This window comes from Camponotus floridanus, unplaced genomic scaffold (assembly GCF_003227725.1).
Source record: "Camponotus floridanus strain SB8 unplaced genomic scaffold, Cflo_v7.5 scaffold6, whole genome shotgun sequence".
Classification (NCBI taxonomy): domain Eukaryota; kingdom Metazoa; phylum Arthropoda; class Insecta; order Hymenoptera; family Formicidae; genus Camponotus; species Camponotus floridanus.
The window spans coordinates 4,117,412-4,134,274 of NW_020229769.1; the positions used below are offsets into that span (position 1 = coordinate 4,117,412).

A 16,863-nucleotide genomic window follows, 5' to 3' on the forward strand; every position below is an offset into this window, starting at 1 on the left:
TCTACAAGTCGCGTTTAAAGAGATAGTGTGCAAGTGTGCGTTTTCGAGAATATTTCAGAAAATATGAAAAAAAAATTTGTGAAGCATCACAGTATAAAAGATAAAATGTCTAAATATGTATTTAAGTATATAAAATACAAATTGTATTTCAACACACCATTATTAAGATATAGAGTACATAATTTGAAACCATTGATTTTTTAAATCATTAAATAATTAAATTAAAAATAATACATATTTCTGAAAAAGGTCAAAAAAATAAACGATAAGGAAAAATCTATTATATTTCTTAAGAAATTCATTTTAAAATAACAAATGGATAATTAACTACAGTTTCAAGAATTCAGAATTCTATATATATGGAATACATGTAATATTATTGCAAGGAACATTAATTATACCATCACAAATTGCTACATAAATATACATGTGCATACATATGTGTGTATATATTATATTATATATGCATATATGCACACACATATAAACACATATATATATATATATATATATATATATATATATATATATATAATTTCTTATATCTTACAATTCTTTAGGATATTCATGTAATAGAAATTCGATCTAACAATTCGCTTAAGTTTTATTCACATTATGATGGTTTGTCTATATACAGAAAAAACAATGGTAGCAGCAAAATAAGACGTTGATTTGTTATTTCCAATCGAAACAACAGCAGATGTTGACTAAACAAGTATAAATAATATAAGGCGTGTTATTCGTACACGTCATTCTTATCCGCTATATAGCGCACTATATCCTTGGGTCTTAATAACCTTTGTGCATCCGTGTCTGGAATTTCAAAACCAAATTCATCTTCCATCGCCATTATAATTTCCACATGATCTAGAGAATCTAGCCCTAGATCATCCATAAAATGTGACTCCAAGCTCAGCTAAGAAAAATAAAACATATTGTTAGGATTTTATTACATGTATGGGCTTCCTGCACAACTGACATGTGTCTTAAGAATAAGACTAATTAAATTGAATATAGAAAAGAGAATAAGTCTTTAAATATGCACAAAATAAGTAAATAAATATATATAATATATAATTTTTTTGAGAAACAATGAAAAATAAATATCTTTATTTTTATATTTTTCTAATATGTGATAATCATTATATTCAATTAACAATGATTAATAAAGTTTATATCCACATGTCAGTATATATGCAGACGCCACGATCAAGCAAGGTGTTAACCAACTATTTTTTGCTTTATCTTGAAAAGCTATGTTTCAAAATATTTTAGCAAATTGCAATATATATATCTTATCATTAGAAAATTATATCAATTTTCTCTCTCTTTCTCTACTATACTGAATTTACTATCAATCTATCAATTGAATATATTGAAAATGATCTCTGGTAGATACCTTCGCGGTTTCAACTTTGTCATAAAGTTTCAGAACCAAGAGCACCCGTTGACCGATAAGGTCAAGAGATAGCGGAGGCGCATGGCTGTAGTGGCGCACTTGCTTGATGCGTGTGTCCTTTAATCCCTGTAAAATTTTTCCCATAAAAAGATTATATATATATTTATGTAACCTTTTCTTCGATGTCTTTATTATAAGCAGCTACAGCTTTCAATACACGTTCTTCAATATCCTTAATTGACTTTGGTTTTGCTCTAACATCTTGACAATATCCACGATTGCATTTCACCTGAATTTATTATAATTTAAATAACTTTGGCATTTTATTATTTATATAGATTATTTCATGAGAGAAAATAAACTGCATATTTTGCATTAAAAATATTTCATTGTAAATAAAAATCTGATTGCATGTTGTATCATACATAATAAAATTTTATAAGAAATATATAACGATATATATAACGATATATATAACGATATATAGGATAGAGAATTTATTAAATAGATTGCAATATGAAAATAAGAAAAATAATAAATATCAAGTATGTATATAAATTTAATAGTAACAAATATTAAATTATTGAATAAAAAATATTTTTCATCAAAATTTTAAATGATTATTTTTAGACAAGTAATATCACTAGTAAATTGAAAGATTTTATTTTTAAGTTCTAATCCTTCCGTTTTCTACATTTGCATTTTCTCAAATATATTTTCTTTCCACAATACATACATGTACATTTCGAATTCGTACACGTGTTTACATTTAGATACATTTTGCATCGTTTTCAATCTTCTTTTAGCAATATCAAGTGTATACTTATTCTACTTAGGAACGCAGGAAATATAATGCAACTGAGTAAAATCGATTTCTTTAACCTAAGGAATTAGGAAACGCAACTAAAGCCGACAGGAATCTATCGAATTTTTACAAAATTGCATCCGATCGATGAACCAGATACGCGACGATTCCGATCAACCGATTCGACATCGCTGTATCACGATAAATACGTCAGGTCTTGAATTACATAATTTTACAAAATAACGCGCTGCGCAGAGATTCGCGTGGTTTGGGTGTCACGTCTCGTGGACGATGTACGTTACCTGGGGTACAAGCGTGGTTCGAGCGATGCAATGCAACAACCTCTGCTCGTCTCTGCTCGTTACATGAATAAATGTGCTGCTCGCACAACGCAATCGACCGTTGATCGAGTTTCTGAGACAGCCGACGTTTCTCGCTAACAAACGAGCGCACGTTAAAGATGCCATTTTCATCCCACGACGAGCGAACGAGAAATAACGGTGGCAACAACGAAACTTTTCTATGATCGGATCTGCTCTGGCAACAATATCGCTATCGTCGCGATCCTCCGGATATCCCACGAGTTACGAATCTTCTGCGAATATTCGCAGCACGTAGTGACATCTACTTCTCTTTATCATTCTTATCAGCCGAGAAGTGATGACGCAATATAATTAACGCGGCAAGTTTAAAAATTCTTATGTATAGACGTCAAATGTCACTGTCGATTTAATATTTTTATACAACATTAAGCACGTAATTAGTATCTGAAATAGTATGAAATAAACACATATGTTTGTATAAAAGAAAGACATAGAATTTATTATAAAAATTTATATATATAAGTTTACATTTTAAACGTGATAAGGAATAAATTATTGAAAACAAGTATCTTTCTATATTTTTATACTGATAGTATTATATTGTTAATCAAATCTAGTTTAATATATGCTCGTTACCTATTAAAAAAGCAATATAATTTTCTTTCATAGTATATTAGAAATATTTAATATATGGCAATTGTAATTGTATTCATACAATTATGTATACAACATAATGATATTATTTTTACGCTTATGTTGCATGTATATATAACAAGTGAGCTTTAAAAAATTCAACATATACTTTCATGAATACATATTGTCTTATGCATTTTTAATCTTGTTAAAAAAATCATCACGTGTATTTCATATGTAAGAAAAACGATAACAAAATATCTTTTTACATTTTAAAACGAATATATTACAGAAAAAAGGAGAATAAAAAATTGATTAAATTTATCTCAATTTATCTAATGTAAGCGGCAGTACATCGGCAAATTCCTTGGATAATTTTATAAATTCGTATTTTTTAAATTCCTCTTGAATATCTGGATGCTTGTCGTAATAATTAGCAACAAACGAATATGCCTCTAAACTTTTCTCTATGTTTTCTATCTTTTGTTCTGGGACAGAAGTTATAATCTTATTATACAGTCTTCCAATGTGGAAATAAGAATACAACGCCTGATATAGATCGCTGTGCGAGAAGGATGCAATGCCGTCATTGGATTCTTTCATCTCCAAAGAATTCACGTACAACTGATAGTGCTTTATGCTATTTCTTGCCAAGCGTTCGATCTTTGCTATCATCTGATTCGTCGGCTTATCATTGAGCGCTTGCAAACGATCAATTTTTATCTCCAAGATCTTCGAATATGTTTCCGCCAATTCAAGCCAAATTTCTCGACAAATATTTCTATAAAATCGTGGACTTAATCCCTGACTGACTTCCTCCAGAGTGTCTATACGTCTTTTGTGCATCTTTGCTTGTCTGTCTTCGTTCTCTTCGTAAAATGCCAAATACTTGTATGCTTGAGATATATCTTGCGCAATACACGCATAATCTGATGCATGATTCTCAAAACTATAATATTGCTTTGCCTTGTTTAACCACTTCCGAACATTTAAGAACACTGGTTTAGCATCATCAAAATCCAATAGATACTTATCTGTGATTTCACTAGTAATTACTTCCAATTCTGGTTCTAAATCTACAAATTTTGGATTTTCTGTGGCTTCGCTTGCATGAGAATATTTGCAATCCTCATTGGAAACTTCATGTTTTGAATTGTTTATTTCATCTTCTTGCTCAGCTTTTTTCATTAATCTTTCCTTAGATGTACTCAAAAGAGCAATACCGTATTTTGCCCAGCATCTAGCAATGTCTGCTGATCTATGACAGTAATTTTCATATTCTGCAGACTTCTGCATGTCCTCACTTATTTCTTCAGTGTCTTTTGCTTTAAAAGTCTCTGAATATTTTTCTAATACACAGGATGCTGCAGCTAGATGATGCCTTGCTTGTGGAAATTTGTCATTTTCTATAAAATATTGAGATATTGTCGCAGCATTTAAAGCCCAGTCGATATAATCCAAATCTTGTGTTATTTTATTTTGGCTTAATTGTTTGCTCAGTGTTCTGTGACAATATAATGCAAAATTACACTTGTCATCTAGCTCACGGCACACCTGTGCTAAATAATACAATGTTAATGTGTGGAGTTTCTCGAGAACATTCTTAGCGCTTAAGTCACCCTCTATTTCTTCAATACCCATGATGGTTACCATATGAACAGGATCAAGTCGAACATATTCTGTAAACTTAATGTATATACTCTCTGCCTGCTCTAGATAATCTCTAGCCTTCTGATAGGAGCGCTGTTGCGCATAAACTATACCCATTTGATTGTTGGCAATTATAACTGGTAAAATGCCCTCGGGTGTCAATTTGCACTCTTCTAACAAATCGATACACCTCATGAAATATTCTTTGGCAATTTCTATATCTTGTACATCAGCTTGTAAGATGCCTATGTTTAAGTGAGTTATTGCAATCGTTACAGTACAAAAAGTCTCTTTAGTAAGCACATCTAGTATCTCCAATAAAATTTCTATGGCTTTACATTTTTTTTCATAAAGTTGATTCGAATCACACTTTACTTCGTGTTTGTTTATTAATGCTTGAACTTCTTGATATTTCTCTTTTACCCACAATTGTCGAAAATCAGTTACTTCACTTTTATCCATTTTCTTGTCAGTTACTTCACTATTATCCATTTTCTTATCAGACATAATATGACCAAAAAAATATAGCTTTTAATATTTTATATCCTTTGAATTTTTTTTCTTAGAATGGTCAATAAAAGTAAAGATTTTATATCCAGATTTTATTTTAAATTTATCTTAGAAATATTCAAGATGGCATATATCAGTTATAATCATATGGCTATTGTAGTACCTAATAACAAAAATAAATTTTATACATTCATAAATATCAAATATTTTGAACATTTAAATATTATTTTGTGGAAACTATTGAGAGATAATTGATAATTATTATGCATAACCTTACCAATATTAATTTATATTCCTGTCTTATTAATAATAGACAATTCGAAACACGGAATCTTAACAATATTATTGGAATAAAACACACTTGTTGTTTTATTGTTAAATAGTCGTTTGCTCTCTCCAATTTTTTCAGTATTTTGTTGTTATAAGGTACGAATAAGGGTATTACATTTGAGCACGAATTCATCGGGCGTGCCGATTGGCTGCTAATGCAGCGCTACTCCAACTATAAAATTTTGCCCAGAGAGAGGTGCAAAATTTATGAAATTTTTCTTAAACTATTAATATACAAATTTTTTGTTTATTCATAACGTGTTAATTTTATAAAATTTACATTTATCCTATCCTGTTTTTTAAAAATATTCACGCATCTATATAGCATGCAATATACTTCACGAAATTGAAGTGTCTTGGTGTTTATTTGACAATACGCTTTACATCATAGGATTTTGAATATCGGAATTTAAATGAAAATTTCGAGCGATATCAGTGACACTGATAACGATATATCTCCGTGTAGTGACATTTGGCCGTCGTCGCGTGGCAAGCGTGTATCCCTCGCAGAGCAGCTGATGACGGTCGCGAACAGGGATAATCTGTCTGTCGTCACGCAGTTGGTGTTTATCTTGGTGGCGAGGATATTTTTTTTTCGCTCCGTCGCGAATATTTCCTTTCGTCACGAGACGAACGACGATTTTTACGGACAAGATCGCGAATAAAGTGCGCGCGTGTCGCGTTGTCTCGTCAGTGCCATATGTACTTCGTCGACGACATTGGTCGATATGTGGGTGAAGCCACAAGAGGTGTTGCTCGCCAACGCATTCTGGTAAAGTCACATAGGCTTTACGCGTGTTCCTGATTATATTGCGACTGGCAACATCGTCGATTATTGTATCAAATTGTCGATTATTGTAGCGATTTTGAAAACCTGGACAGATCATTAAACAACGATCGACGAGCTTGTCAGTGGCGCAACTCCTCCGAATGTTTACATTGTGTCAAAAGACAGCTTTCGAGAGATCAAACATTGCGTGACTTTTTATCGCGTCGCGATTCGACATTGTTAATTAATCGTTATTTATTGGCGCAAATTTATTCTTTGTTTCTTTAAGATAAGGGGGAAATATTATCACTCATTAACATAACATCGTAACGAAATTATATTGTTAACATTAATAACGAAAAACATATTAAATATATGTATATATTTTAAATTTAATACCATTTCTGGTCACGCAAGTATCTGCTCATGCTTGATAAGCGGCGATACTGGAATCAATACGTATCTTCAAGTGTCTCAATAACAATTAATATACTCATAATAGATATTAATAAAATAACTATGATTAATAACAATAATTGTTAATAAATCTTATTAATTATGATTAATAATAATTAATTGCAATATATGCTAAAAAGGAGAAGTGTTGTAGGATTGTTTATTTAAATTAAATCGTATATACTATCATACTATTATTTTTTATAGATCAGTCAATTTTTATAGAAGAATCACTTTTTATAGATGAGTCAATTTTTATCTTCTCTAACTTTAGTTAATTTTATCTATGATATTAGTTATTTTTGTAGCTATTAGATATTTATTGGAAATAAATTTCTTTATTTTAATTAATTTAAAATATGATACATACACTATTATTATGCACAATATTAATTATTTTGAGGACTGTTTATTTTTTTGGAATGTTGTGAGATATATTTAATTAATGTATATAATTAAAATATAAATAAAATAGAGTTACTTATTATTTTGCAATATAGGATTACTGAGCAAGCAACTGTATATTTTGTTTTACAACGTCGCAAAGGACATGGGAAAACCAAAGGTCTTACTTCTATATTGGTTGGTACATTGGACAGTGTCTTCGACACTAAACCACCACCTTTTAGGATTCTTCATCAAACACCATCATCAGAAGTTTATTGGGGTAATGTATTATAATTGAAATTATATATTTTATAATATATTTTCAAAATTATAGTTCATAGATAAAATATATAAAATATTTTAGAAAAGGATAATAAAAAAAAAATTAAGAGAAAAAAGAAATAATTTATTACATATATAATTTTAATCAAAATACATAATTGTGTATAATTGTTATTATAGTATTTCTATATATATATTATACACAAGATTTAAAAAATATAAAACCAAAAGCAATATGCAACAAATATGCAAATATTGTTTTAGGAGTAATGATAGCGCAGTAATTGATAACAGTTTGCATTAGCATAAACAAATGTCAGCTGTAAAAAGTAGATGTTGGAAGACTATAATTTCAATATTTTCTATTATTTATGCTTAGTTTTATATTTATATACTGATGACAATAAGAAATTAGATAAATCTTTTTAAGTAGTTTGAATATTTTAATAATTAATGTCTCTTTTTTTATATTGAAATTTTATAGAGGTGGCATGTTCTCTAACTCGTGAAGAGATTTTGCAAGATTGGGAATGGCTTCATACAAATTTAATGACTACGCTCACATCGTTTGATACTGAGGAAGAGATAACAGAATTCGTTTGTTGCAAAATCCAATCCATAATAGCAAATAGCACTCCAGATTCTCAATTTGCAGATGGTAAAATCATTAATTGTTATATGAATTCATGTAAGAATGTGATTGTACATGTACATAAATCGAATATTAATATTGTTTGCAGAAGAAGATCCAGAATCTTTTAAAACTGTATCTTTTAAATTCCATCAATTGTTCAATGTACCCAAAGAAGACAAATTGGTCAATTATTATTCATGCAGGTATTTAAACTTGAAATTAAACAAAAATTATATAAAAATATAGTATTGAAAAAATATATGTATATAATTTTGAGTTAAATTATTAAACGATATATTTTTCTTTTAGTTACTGGAAATCTCGATTTCCCAGACAGGGATGGCTCTATTTGTCTGTAAATCACATGTGCTTTTATGCTTATATATTTGCAAGAGAAACAAAATTGATTGTAAGATGGACAGACATTACTGAATTGAGCAAAACTTACTCCCTTCTAGTTCCAGACAGTATACGTGTTGTAACGCGTGACAATAAAGAGGTAGATATTAATATAATGCATTTCTTTATATTTCTATATGTTATTATTATATGTATATGATATATATAACTTGGCAGTCAATCAGCTTCAATATTCTTTCTTCTGTGTTGTAGCATTATTTTTCCATGTTTTTACATAAATCTGAAACATATTCATTAATGGAACAACTAACCAATATTGCTATGAAAAGGTATTTTATTATTTCTAATATATAATGTAAAATATTTAAACAAATATTTATCTTTGTATTCTATTCTAATATCGATTTTTATTCGTATTTTTTTCAGACTCATTGATGAAAAAAGTGGATTCAATGAAGATAGAGATTTATTGAATAAATTAAGGTATATTTTGTACATGATTAGATTTCTTTTTAACAAATTGAATTAAAATAAACATTGAATTAATTTTTAATTTAGCAAAAATGTACCTAAGAAACCATCTTTCTTGAAGAGGGATCTTGATGCACGAGCACATTCGGAAGCATATAGACTTCAATTTAGGTTGCCAGGGATTGAAAAGTTAGATGGTAGCATCGACGCAAGCCTTTGGACTCCATACAATAAGAGATATGTCAGGGGAAAAATATACTTATCCCAAAATTATCTGTGCTTTGATAGTAGGGTAAATATCTTGATAAAATGTAATATAAGGATTAAATTAATTATAATATTTATTTTTTATATATTTACATTTATGTAGATAAGCAGATTCAGTATAGTCAGTTTAGTTATACCTCTGAGAGAAGTAACACTTGTGGAACCAGCGGAAAATCAGTCTAGTACAGGAGCGGATAAGTCAATACTGGTTACGACAGCGCGTTCATCATTTCTATTCGCTCAAATACATGATAGAGATTTCGTTGTACAAAAAATCTCCGAGCTCCTAGCAAAATCCAAACTCAATTATATGTATGTTTACATTACATTAGTTTGTTATTTTTTAGCCAATATGAAATATAAATATAAGAATTGTAATCTTGTTACATGCTTTATTATAGAGCTAAAGATAACATATGTACATCGAATTCCTCGAATAGTAACATTAGCAACTGCGAAGAAGTGAAACCTGTAGAACACTGGAAACCTCAACCGCCATTAATGACGCTTTTCAAAGCTCCATTGTCCCCTGAAGCTGCGTTAAAACAAGAAGCTAAAGAAAAACAATGGGAGCTTCATTTTGCAGAATATGGAAGGGGAATAACAATGTATAGAACTAGGGAAACATCGAAACTTATTATTCAAGGAATACCACCATCTCTTAGAGGAGAAGTTTGGCTCACCTTTTCTGGTAAAATATAAGTGATTCGTTATATCAGATAATATTGTAAATTTTCTCCAATACATAAAATATATTTTGTTACAGGTGCTTTAAATGAAAAGGCAATGAATCCAGATTTATATAAATCACTTGTCGAACAAGCTCTCGGAAAATCATGTCAAGCAAACGAAGAAATTGAAAGGGATTTGCATAGATCGTTACCAGAACATCCTGCTTTTCAGTCCGATACTGGAATCAGCGCGCTGCGAAGAGTGCTTTCCGCTTATGCATGGCGAAATCCTCAGATTGGTAAAATATTTTTTGTCTCTTCATGATGTATTAATATAAAACTTAACACATAACTAAACTATTTCAATTTTAATTATAAAATTATATATATATATATAAAATATTAATCTATCGAGAATTAATATTTTTAAAGTAAAAAATATTTTTTAACACATTTGATGTTCAGAAATAATTTTATATAATTTAATGCCACTTGCGAATAGCAAATTCATATGTGTTAAGAATTTTTCATAAATCCTCTTGCAGGTTATTGTCAAGCAATGAATATAGTGGCCTCAGTCTTGCTAATCTATTGTTCTGAGGAATCAGCATTCTGGCAGTTATGCAACGTCTGTGAGTCATTACTACCTGATTACTACGATCGGAGAGTAGTCGGTGCTCTCGTTGACCAAGGTCTTTTAGAAGAATTGGCTGCTGAGCATTTGCCAATTTTACATGCCAAGTTACAAGAGCTCGGCCTAATTAAAGTTATCTCGTTATCTTGGTTTTTAACTATATTTTTGAGCGTCATGCCAACAAGTAGCGCCGTGAATATTATGGATTGTTTCTTTTATGATGGAGCAAAAGTTATTTTTCAGGTAAGAAATTTAACAAGGTGAATACAACTTGTAACATAATATATCTTTAAAAAATAAGGTCTCTTTTCTTTCTTTTTCATTTATTAAATTATTGTAACATTTAAAATAAATATATATTTTTTTATCAGATAGCATTGACAGTATTGGAATGGAATCAAGACAAATTACTTAGTTGTCGCGATGATGGAGAGGCTATGCAATTGTTGACAGATTATCTTGGTGGTGTTTATAATGATGAAGGCCCAATATTTCCTCGACCAGTTGATAGCACATTACCCAATAAGGCAAGAAAATATATAATACATATTTTATTTTGTGTCTAACATAATTGTATAAAAATATAATATAACTAAAATATATTTATTATTGCAGAGTATATCCATCCAAACATTAATTTATGAAGCATATTCGAGATATGGAACCTTGACAATCGGTTGGATAGAAAGATTGCGCCTGAAGCATAGACTTAGGGTAGTTCAAAGTCTTGAAGATGGAATTGAAAAGAATGTAATTAGAAGTGTTATTGTTGATAAATATATGAAACAAGAAGAGTTACAGGTAAATTATATTTTATATAAACTAATTTTAGAACGTAATCACAAATACTTGAATTATTATATGAGATGTACTTACAGGAATTATTAAGCTTAGTAAGAGAAGAGCTAATGAGTCAACGAAAATCTGAACCTGATCGTTACGATCCAACTCAACCGCCATACGAAGCGTATAAAGTAGATTTTGATTTATTCAGAATATTATTCGGTGGCCTGTCTCCATGGGGAAAGTGCACTCAGGCTGAATCTCTCTCCGCTCGATTATTCCGTGTAAGTTCAGCTTTCCAAATAAATCAATTTTGATTTAATTAATATCAATGTAAACTTTTGCATAATTCAAGCTGTTTGTTCAAAAATTTTATATTTTATAAGAATTAACTCTTCAACTGCAACGCGTTTTATCTGAAATCGCCATTCATTATACGACGATAATCGCATACATATATTTTTGCAATCAATTTTCGAGAGGATATATACATGTTTATATGTAAGAGATTGCTTTTATAACTTAGATTTTTGCGCGCCTTTCGTACTAAGTGTAATTACAAGCAATATAAAATTAATAATATAATCCAGTATAATCGATAGTCATCTAAAAATACTCTTTTAGTTGCTGGACCGTAATCGCGACGGTTTGTTAAATTTCCGGGAACTAGTGCAGGCTATAGGAATGACAGCGACAGCTGATCTGACACAAAGATTAAAGCTGTTGTATACATTGCATTTGCCACCGCTTCTTACGCCTGCCGATTTCGAGTCACCGACACATTCGGCAGGTGAATATTCAATATTTTTCTAACGGTGTGGCACTTCTTATTTATATATATGTTATACATATATTGCTACTAATTGATTAGATGGAGCCGAAGTAGCAGCGGAAGCTACAGACTTCTTCGACAGCATGGAGCAGAGTGTAGCTTCATTGGAAATGCCAATTAGTGTGGCGGAAGAGCCGACTATGGGCACTTTATCACGATCTACGAGCTTAACCAGCCAGCAGGGAGATCAATCATGGGAAGTTCAAAGCATGGGTAGCTTGCGCTCGATGATAGCGTCGAAGGACAGTCCATTGGATCTCAAAACTGTGCCAAAAATGTCTCAAAGACATTTTATAGCCTTATGGAAAACTCTTTATGATATGTTTCCCGCGCAGCCCGAAGAACAAGAGACGTATCATTGTATCGCTTCCATAGGTAAATCATCTATCTATCTATCTATATATATATATATATATATATATATATATATATATATATATATATATATAAAGTTCTTGTTTCGTTAAATATTATTAATTAATTAAACACTATACATTAATTATAATCAAATAATTTAAAAATCACAGGTACCCTTCTGCTTCAATTAGGAGATGTTGGTAAGAAATTTTATGTGGAAAGAGAAGAATCTGACGATAGCTTGCTTTTAGCTGCTTCCGCAGCTCAAACTTCTTCAGATATCGAAAGGGTATATATATTTTTAATTGTATTGGCAATTAATATTTTTTATTACAATAGTAAATTTACTTATTCGGTGCTTGTTTTTTAGTCACCTGACCGTAATGGAAATCCATCGAGTATAGCGTCGTCTGCTGACCCCGATTGGTCGATAACTGTTGAACAATTTTTGGCATCCGCTTTAACAGGTCAGGCAATAGTGGATTTCTTTAGTAAACGAACTAATCTTATGGAAGCTATGGCGACACTGAAAAATCGTAGATTCAATCGAGTTCATTCTTTATCAGACACTCCAACCCTAAATGGATGACATATGGTAATCAATGTGTAAGAGAACATAATATCTATATATTTTTCACATATGATTGGCTCTTAAACAAATTGACAAAAGAGAAAATAGAAATTGTTTAAGAAAAACATACTCCTATATTATTATTTGGAAAATGAATTTTAATTTGAAATGAAACTTATATGCACGAGTGACAATATTTAAGTGATATTTATGATCAAAAAAAGATATACATCAAGATTTGTGCAATTATTTTTTAATTTTTATTGATGAATATTTTTGATAAACATCTTTTTTTAAAAAAAAAATAAAATTATATATAGCATTAAGTTTGTTTTTTTTAGTAATTTCTAATATTTTCTTTTATAAGACAGATTTAGCCATATTCCAAAATACACATAAAATATAATCCTTAAAATATGATCTATCTATTATAGTATCAACAATGATAATTTTATTAATTTTGAAAAATTTTTCAAGAAGATATACATTTAGTATATGTATATATATATATATATATATATATATATATATATATATATATATATATATTGGCCTATTTCATTAATTATATATCTGATAGAAATATGTAACGAGATGCGTTAATAGTGAATACTCAGGGTAAAAGTTTGAAACCAGTTCCATTATTTTAAGATTATGTATAAGTAATGAAAATTTTCAAATATTTAATATTAAAGTGACATATATGTATTAAATGCGCTTTTCCAAACATATTATATTATTGTTTAAATATATCAAATAATTACAAAGATAATAATTAAAAAGAATGTAACATATATGATAAAAAATATTGGATATATATTATTAGCTATTTACTTATATACGTTTATTATTCCAAATTTTGCTTTAGAATGTTAAACATTAAACTTTATGTACAAATATTACATATGACATATTATTCAAGTATTATTTGCTTAGCTATTATATGAAAATAAGTGAAAAAATATTAAATATAGAATTAAAGATTAAAAAGTTTTATATATATACTTACATATTTATAACAAAATTACGAGCATTGCAAGAATTATCTTGTAACATTTTAATGTTATAAATTTCCTATATCATGATAAAAATTCTAACAAAACAAGGAAAAAGATAATATGCAAATACATCAAACATGGAAGAATATGCTATATTTTATGTCAAGTGAATAAAATAAAGCAAAATACCTTTTATGACTCATTTAATCATAACTCAGAATTTTTTAAAAGTATATGCAATTAAAATTATATATTTCAAAAATTATTCTATGAACAATATATATAAATAATAAAAATTTAATTGCATAAAATGAGATAACAAAATGAGATAAGCAATTTTGATATGCAGTATTATTTGAAAACTCTCTAAATGTTGCCTTCCATTACAAATTTCTGATTTATTTATAAAAAATTTCAAAATATCAAGATTTGTGAATTTTTAGTTATATGAAGTATAAATTTAAGATAACTAATGAGAAAAAGAATTAATCAGAAAAGATTTTTCTGAATTTAAACTATGATCAAAAGTTTTTTAGTCTATTCTTCTTTAATCTTTCTCTAACTTTAAAGAAATGTATATCTAAGTTAATAATGAAGTTAATACGAAAAGTTTTAGATGATAATAATTACAGCAAATTGCATTGTAAAAATTCGTTGCCTAAAAATATTGAACTGTTTGTTCTTTAAGGAATTTTTAAAATATTTACAGTAATTTAGGGCAATAAAATTTGATAATTTTGGTCTATACCAGATAAAAAGGGATTTTTGTGTAGCTATAGAGAGTTTGATCGATTACAATTTATTAAGAATAGTCAGTTCCACTTGTATATGGCACAACATTATAATATACACTTTAGTGATAATTTTTATTTTTATATAACTGGAGAATATATATTCACACGAGCATAATTTTTAATGTGACTCGCGAGCGATAATATGGCATCTGACATATACAAGTCTTGTTATATGGATGTATTATATGTACATATAGATATTTCATACTTATAATTGTATGTATAAAAATATTCAATAAATGTCATATAATTATATATACAATATACATCTATGGAGACGATTTGTCTCATTTAAATGAGTCAAATGAAAAAAATTTAAAAGTTGCCTATATATATCTTAAAAATTTATATTCCAATTTTTAGGGAAATCTCTTTATATAATGTTTAAAACTTTAATAGCTAATTTTTCAATTTTTTCCATAATATATATTTGTTATTTTCAATAAAATGAGATGTATAGCGAATATACTTGAAATTTTATCATTTTCAATAAATAAGGGCACTTATTAAAACAAAAAGAGATTACATATATATATAAATTCTTTTTATAAAACTTCATTTTTGAAATATCTTTTATATTATTTTTGCAAATATAAGTATTAAATGTTTAATATAAGTATTAAATATAAGTATTAAATGTTATAATGTGATTCATATAGATGGAATTTCAAATTCAAGAAGAATATAACAAAAAAGATTTTTTTCTTTAAGTTTATTGAAAATTATAATTGGTCATATAATTATATTAGAAATTTTTTGGTAAAAGTCCATCTTTCTTTGTCAATCGCACTAAACAATCATCTGATTCACCCTGTAAATATAAGTTTAATGTATTATTTGATTTCATTATTATAAAGAAGTTATTGTAAATTTGCATCAATATTGTAATAAAATATTTGATTTATATAATTGAATAATATTATAATTTAAATATTATAATTTATATTTAAATATTATAATTTATAATTTAAATATCATAATTTATAAATAATATGTTTTTTGGTTGATAATGTTTTACCAAAATAATACTATTAATTAAGTAATTATTTATGTACTATTAATAATTGTTTGTGTATACAGATATATACAAATAAATATATACCATACGACGGATTGCTCCACAGATTGCATACATCTTATGTGTGTCAGTCATGCGTCCAGTTTCTGGATCTACATCAGCCAACGTCAACTGTATCGACGCATGATCCTTGGCATGAATGATGCGATTGCTCGCAGAGCTGTAACGCAGAAATACCTTCAATGTATTTTCTAGGTAATTTTATGCACTTTTATATCATTTTTTTATTTTTCTATAAACACATTTTATTTGCTATATATAAAATATTAAGTACAAGCATAATCTGCTAAAGAAACTAAATTCCTGGAAAATTTGACACTGTAGTTTAGTATACATTTAACCTCACTTTATAGATCGCAAATTATTTACTGCACATCTTAAAATTGATTTTAAATAGAAAAAGAAAATTGCGTCGACTAAATATTTTTATTATTAGTTAAATATTTCAATAGAAAATTTCATATTCATGTTCTATAAAATTTACAAAAAATAACTTGTAATTGAAATACACACGTGTCTTACCATTTTCGTGGGATGTACAAGTCGACCAGAGTTCCCAAATCGTTCTCCATTTTTTAATATCTGTAATAATATCGTAATACGAACAATTAATATATTCTTTCTCTATGTGAAAAAATACAGCTTCGTCAATTATTTAGCAAATATTTCTCGCTTACTATCGGCGTGACTTTTTCTCAATATGGCTACCAAACGAAAAGACCACCGGGTACATTTGATGATCAATGGTGCTTCATCAGCGGAGAGATAAATATTTAAAAAAATAGAGATCAATATTAAAAAAAAAATAGAGATGCATCATTTCGAATTTTTAAGATTAATATAATAATGGTCTATATTATATCTTCTCT

At 28.4% G+C, this 16,863-nt stretch overlaps 4 protein-coding genes across 5 annotated transcripts; 1 reads left to right on the plus strand and 3 right to left on the minus strand.

The window, feature by feature from the left end:
• Positions 1-586: 586 nt before the first annotated feature.
• Positions 587-2,799, minus strand: LOC105251074 (acyl carrier protein, mitochondrial). 2 transcript variants are annotated; one of them, XM_020027450.2, is made up of 4 exons: positions 2,507-2,799; positions 1,572-1,688; positions 1,400-1,525; positions 587-916 (listed from the first exon to the last, which is right to left on the minus strand). In XM_020027450.2, the coding sequence occupies exons 1-4, from the start codon at positions 2,675-2,677 to the stop codon at positions 737-739; spliced, it is 594 nt and encodes a 197-aa protein (XP_019883009.1). In that variant the 5' UTR covers positions 2,678-2,799; the 3' UTR covers positions 587-736. The 2 variants fall into 2 exon arrangements, with proteins under 2 accessions (XP_019883009.1, XP_011255888.1); XM_011257586.3 differs by lacking the exon at positions 1,572-1,688 and having other exon boundaries at positions 2,507-2,791.
• Positions 2,800-3,300: 501 nt separating this feature from the next.
• On the minus strand, positions 3,301-5,371 carry LOC105251073 (KIF1-binding protein homolog). Its single transcript, XM_011257585.3, has one exon. It carries the CDS (start codon positions 5,315-5,317, stop codon positions 3,482-3,484), a length of 1,836 nt encoding a protein of 611 aa, XP_011255887.1. The 5' UTR covers positions 5,318-5,371; the 3' UTR covers positions 3,301-3,481.
• Positions 5,372-6,129: 758 nt separating this feature from the next.
• LOC105251072 (TBC1 domain family member 9) lies at positions 6,130-13,364 on the plus strand. Its single transcript, XM_011257584.3, has 19 exons — positions 6,130-6,422; positions 7,376-7,542; positions 8,029-8,202; positions 8,285-8,381; positions 8,488-8,677; positions 8,791-8,867; positions 8,965-9,021; positions 9,097-9,301; positions 9,380-9,588; positions 9,678-9,967; positions 10,043-10,246; positions 10,493-10,824; positions 10,953-11,108; positions 11,197-11,382; positions 11,460-11,648; positions 11,989-12,154; positions 12,236-12,571; positions 12,724-12,842; positions 12,924-13,364. The coding sequence occupies exons 1-19, from the start codon at positions 6,379-6,381 to the stop codon at positions 13,140-13,142; spliced, it is 3,417 nt and encodes a 1,138-aa protein (XP_011255886.3). The 5' UTR covers positions 6,130-6,378; the 3' UTR covers positions 13,143-13,364.
• Positions 13,365-15,564: 2,200 nt separating this feature from the next.
• On the minus strand, positions 15,565-16,859 carry LOC105251071 (40S ribosomal protein S21). The gene is made up of 4 exons (XM_011257583.3): positions 16,672-16,859; positions 16,517-16,576; positions 16,019-16,154; positions 15,565-15,727 (listed from the first exon to the last, which is right to left on the minus strand). Exons 2-4 carry the CDS (start codon positions 16,564-16,566, stop codon positions 15,662-15,664), a joined length of 252 nt encoding a protein of 83 aa, XP_011255885.1. The 5' UTR covers positions 16,567-16,576; positions 16,672-16,859; the 3' UTR covers positions 15,565-15,661.
• Positions 16,860-16,863: the final 4 nt, after the last annotated feature.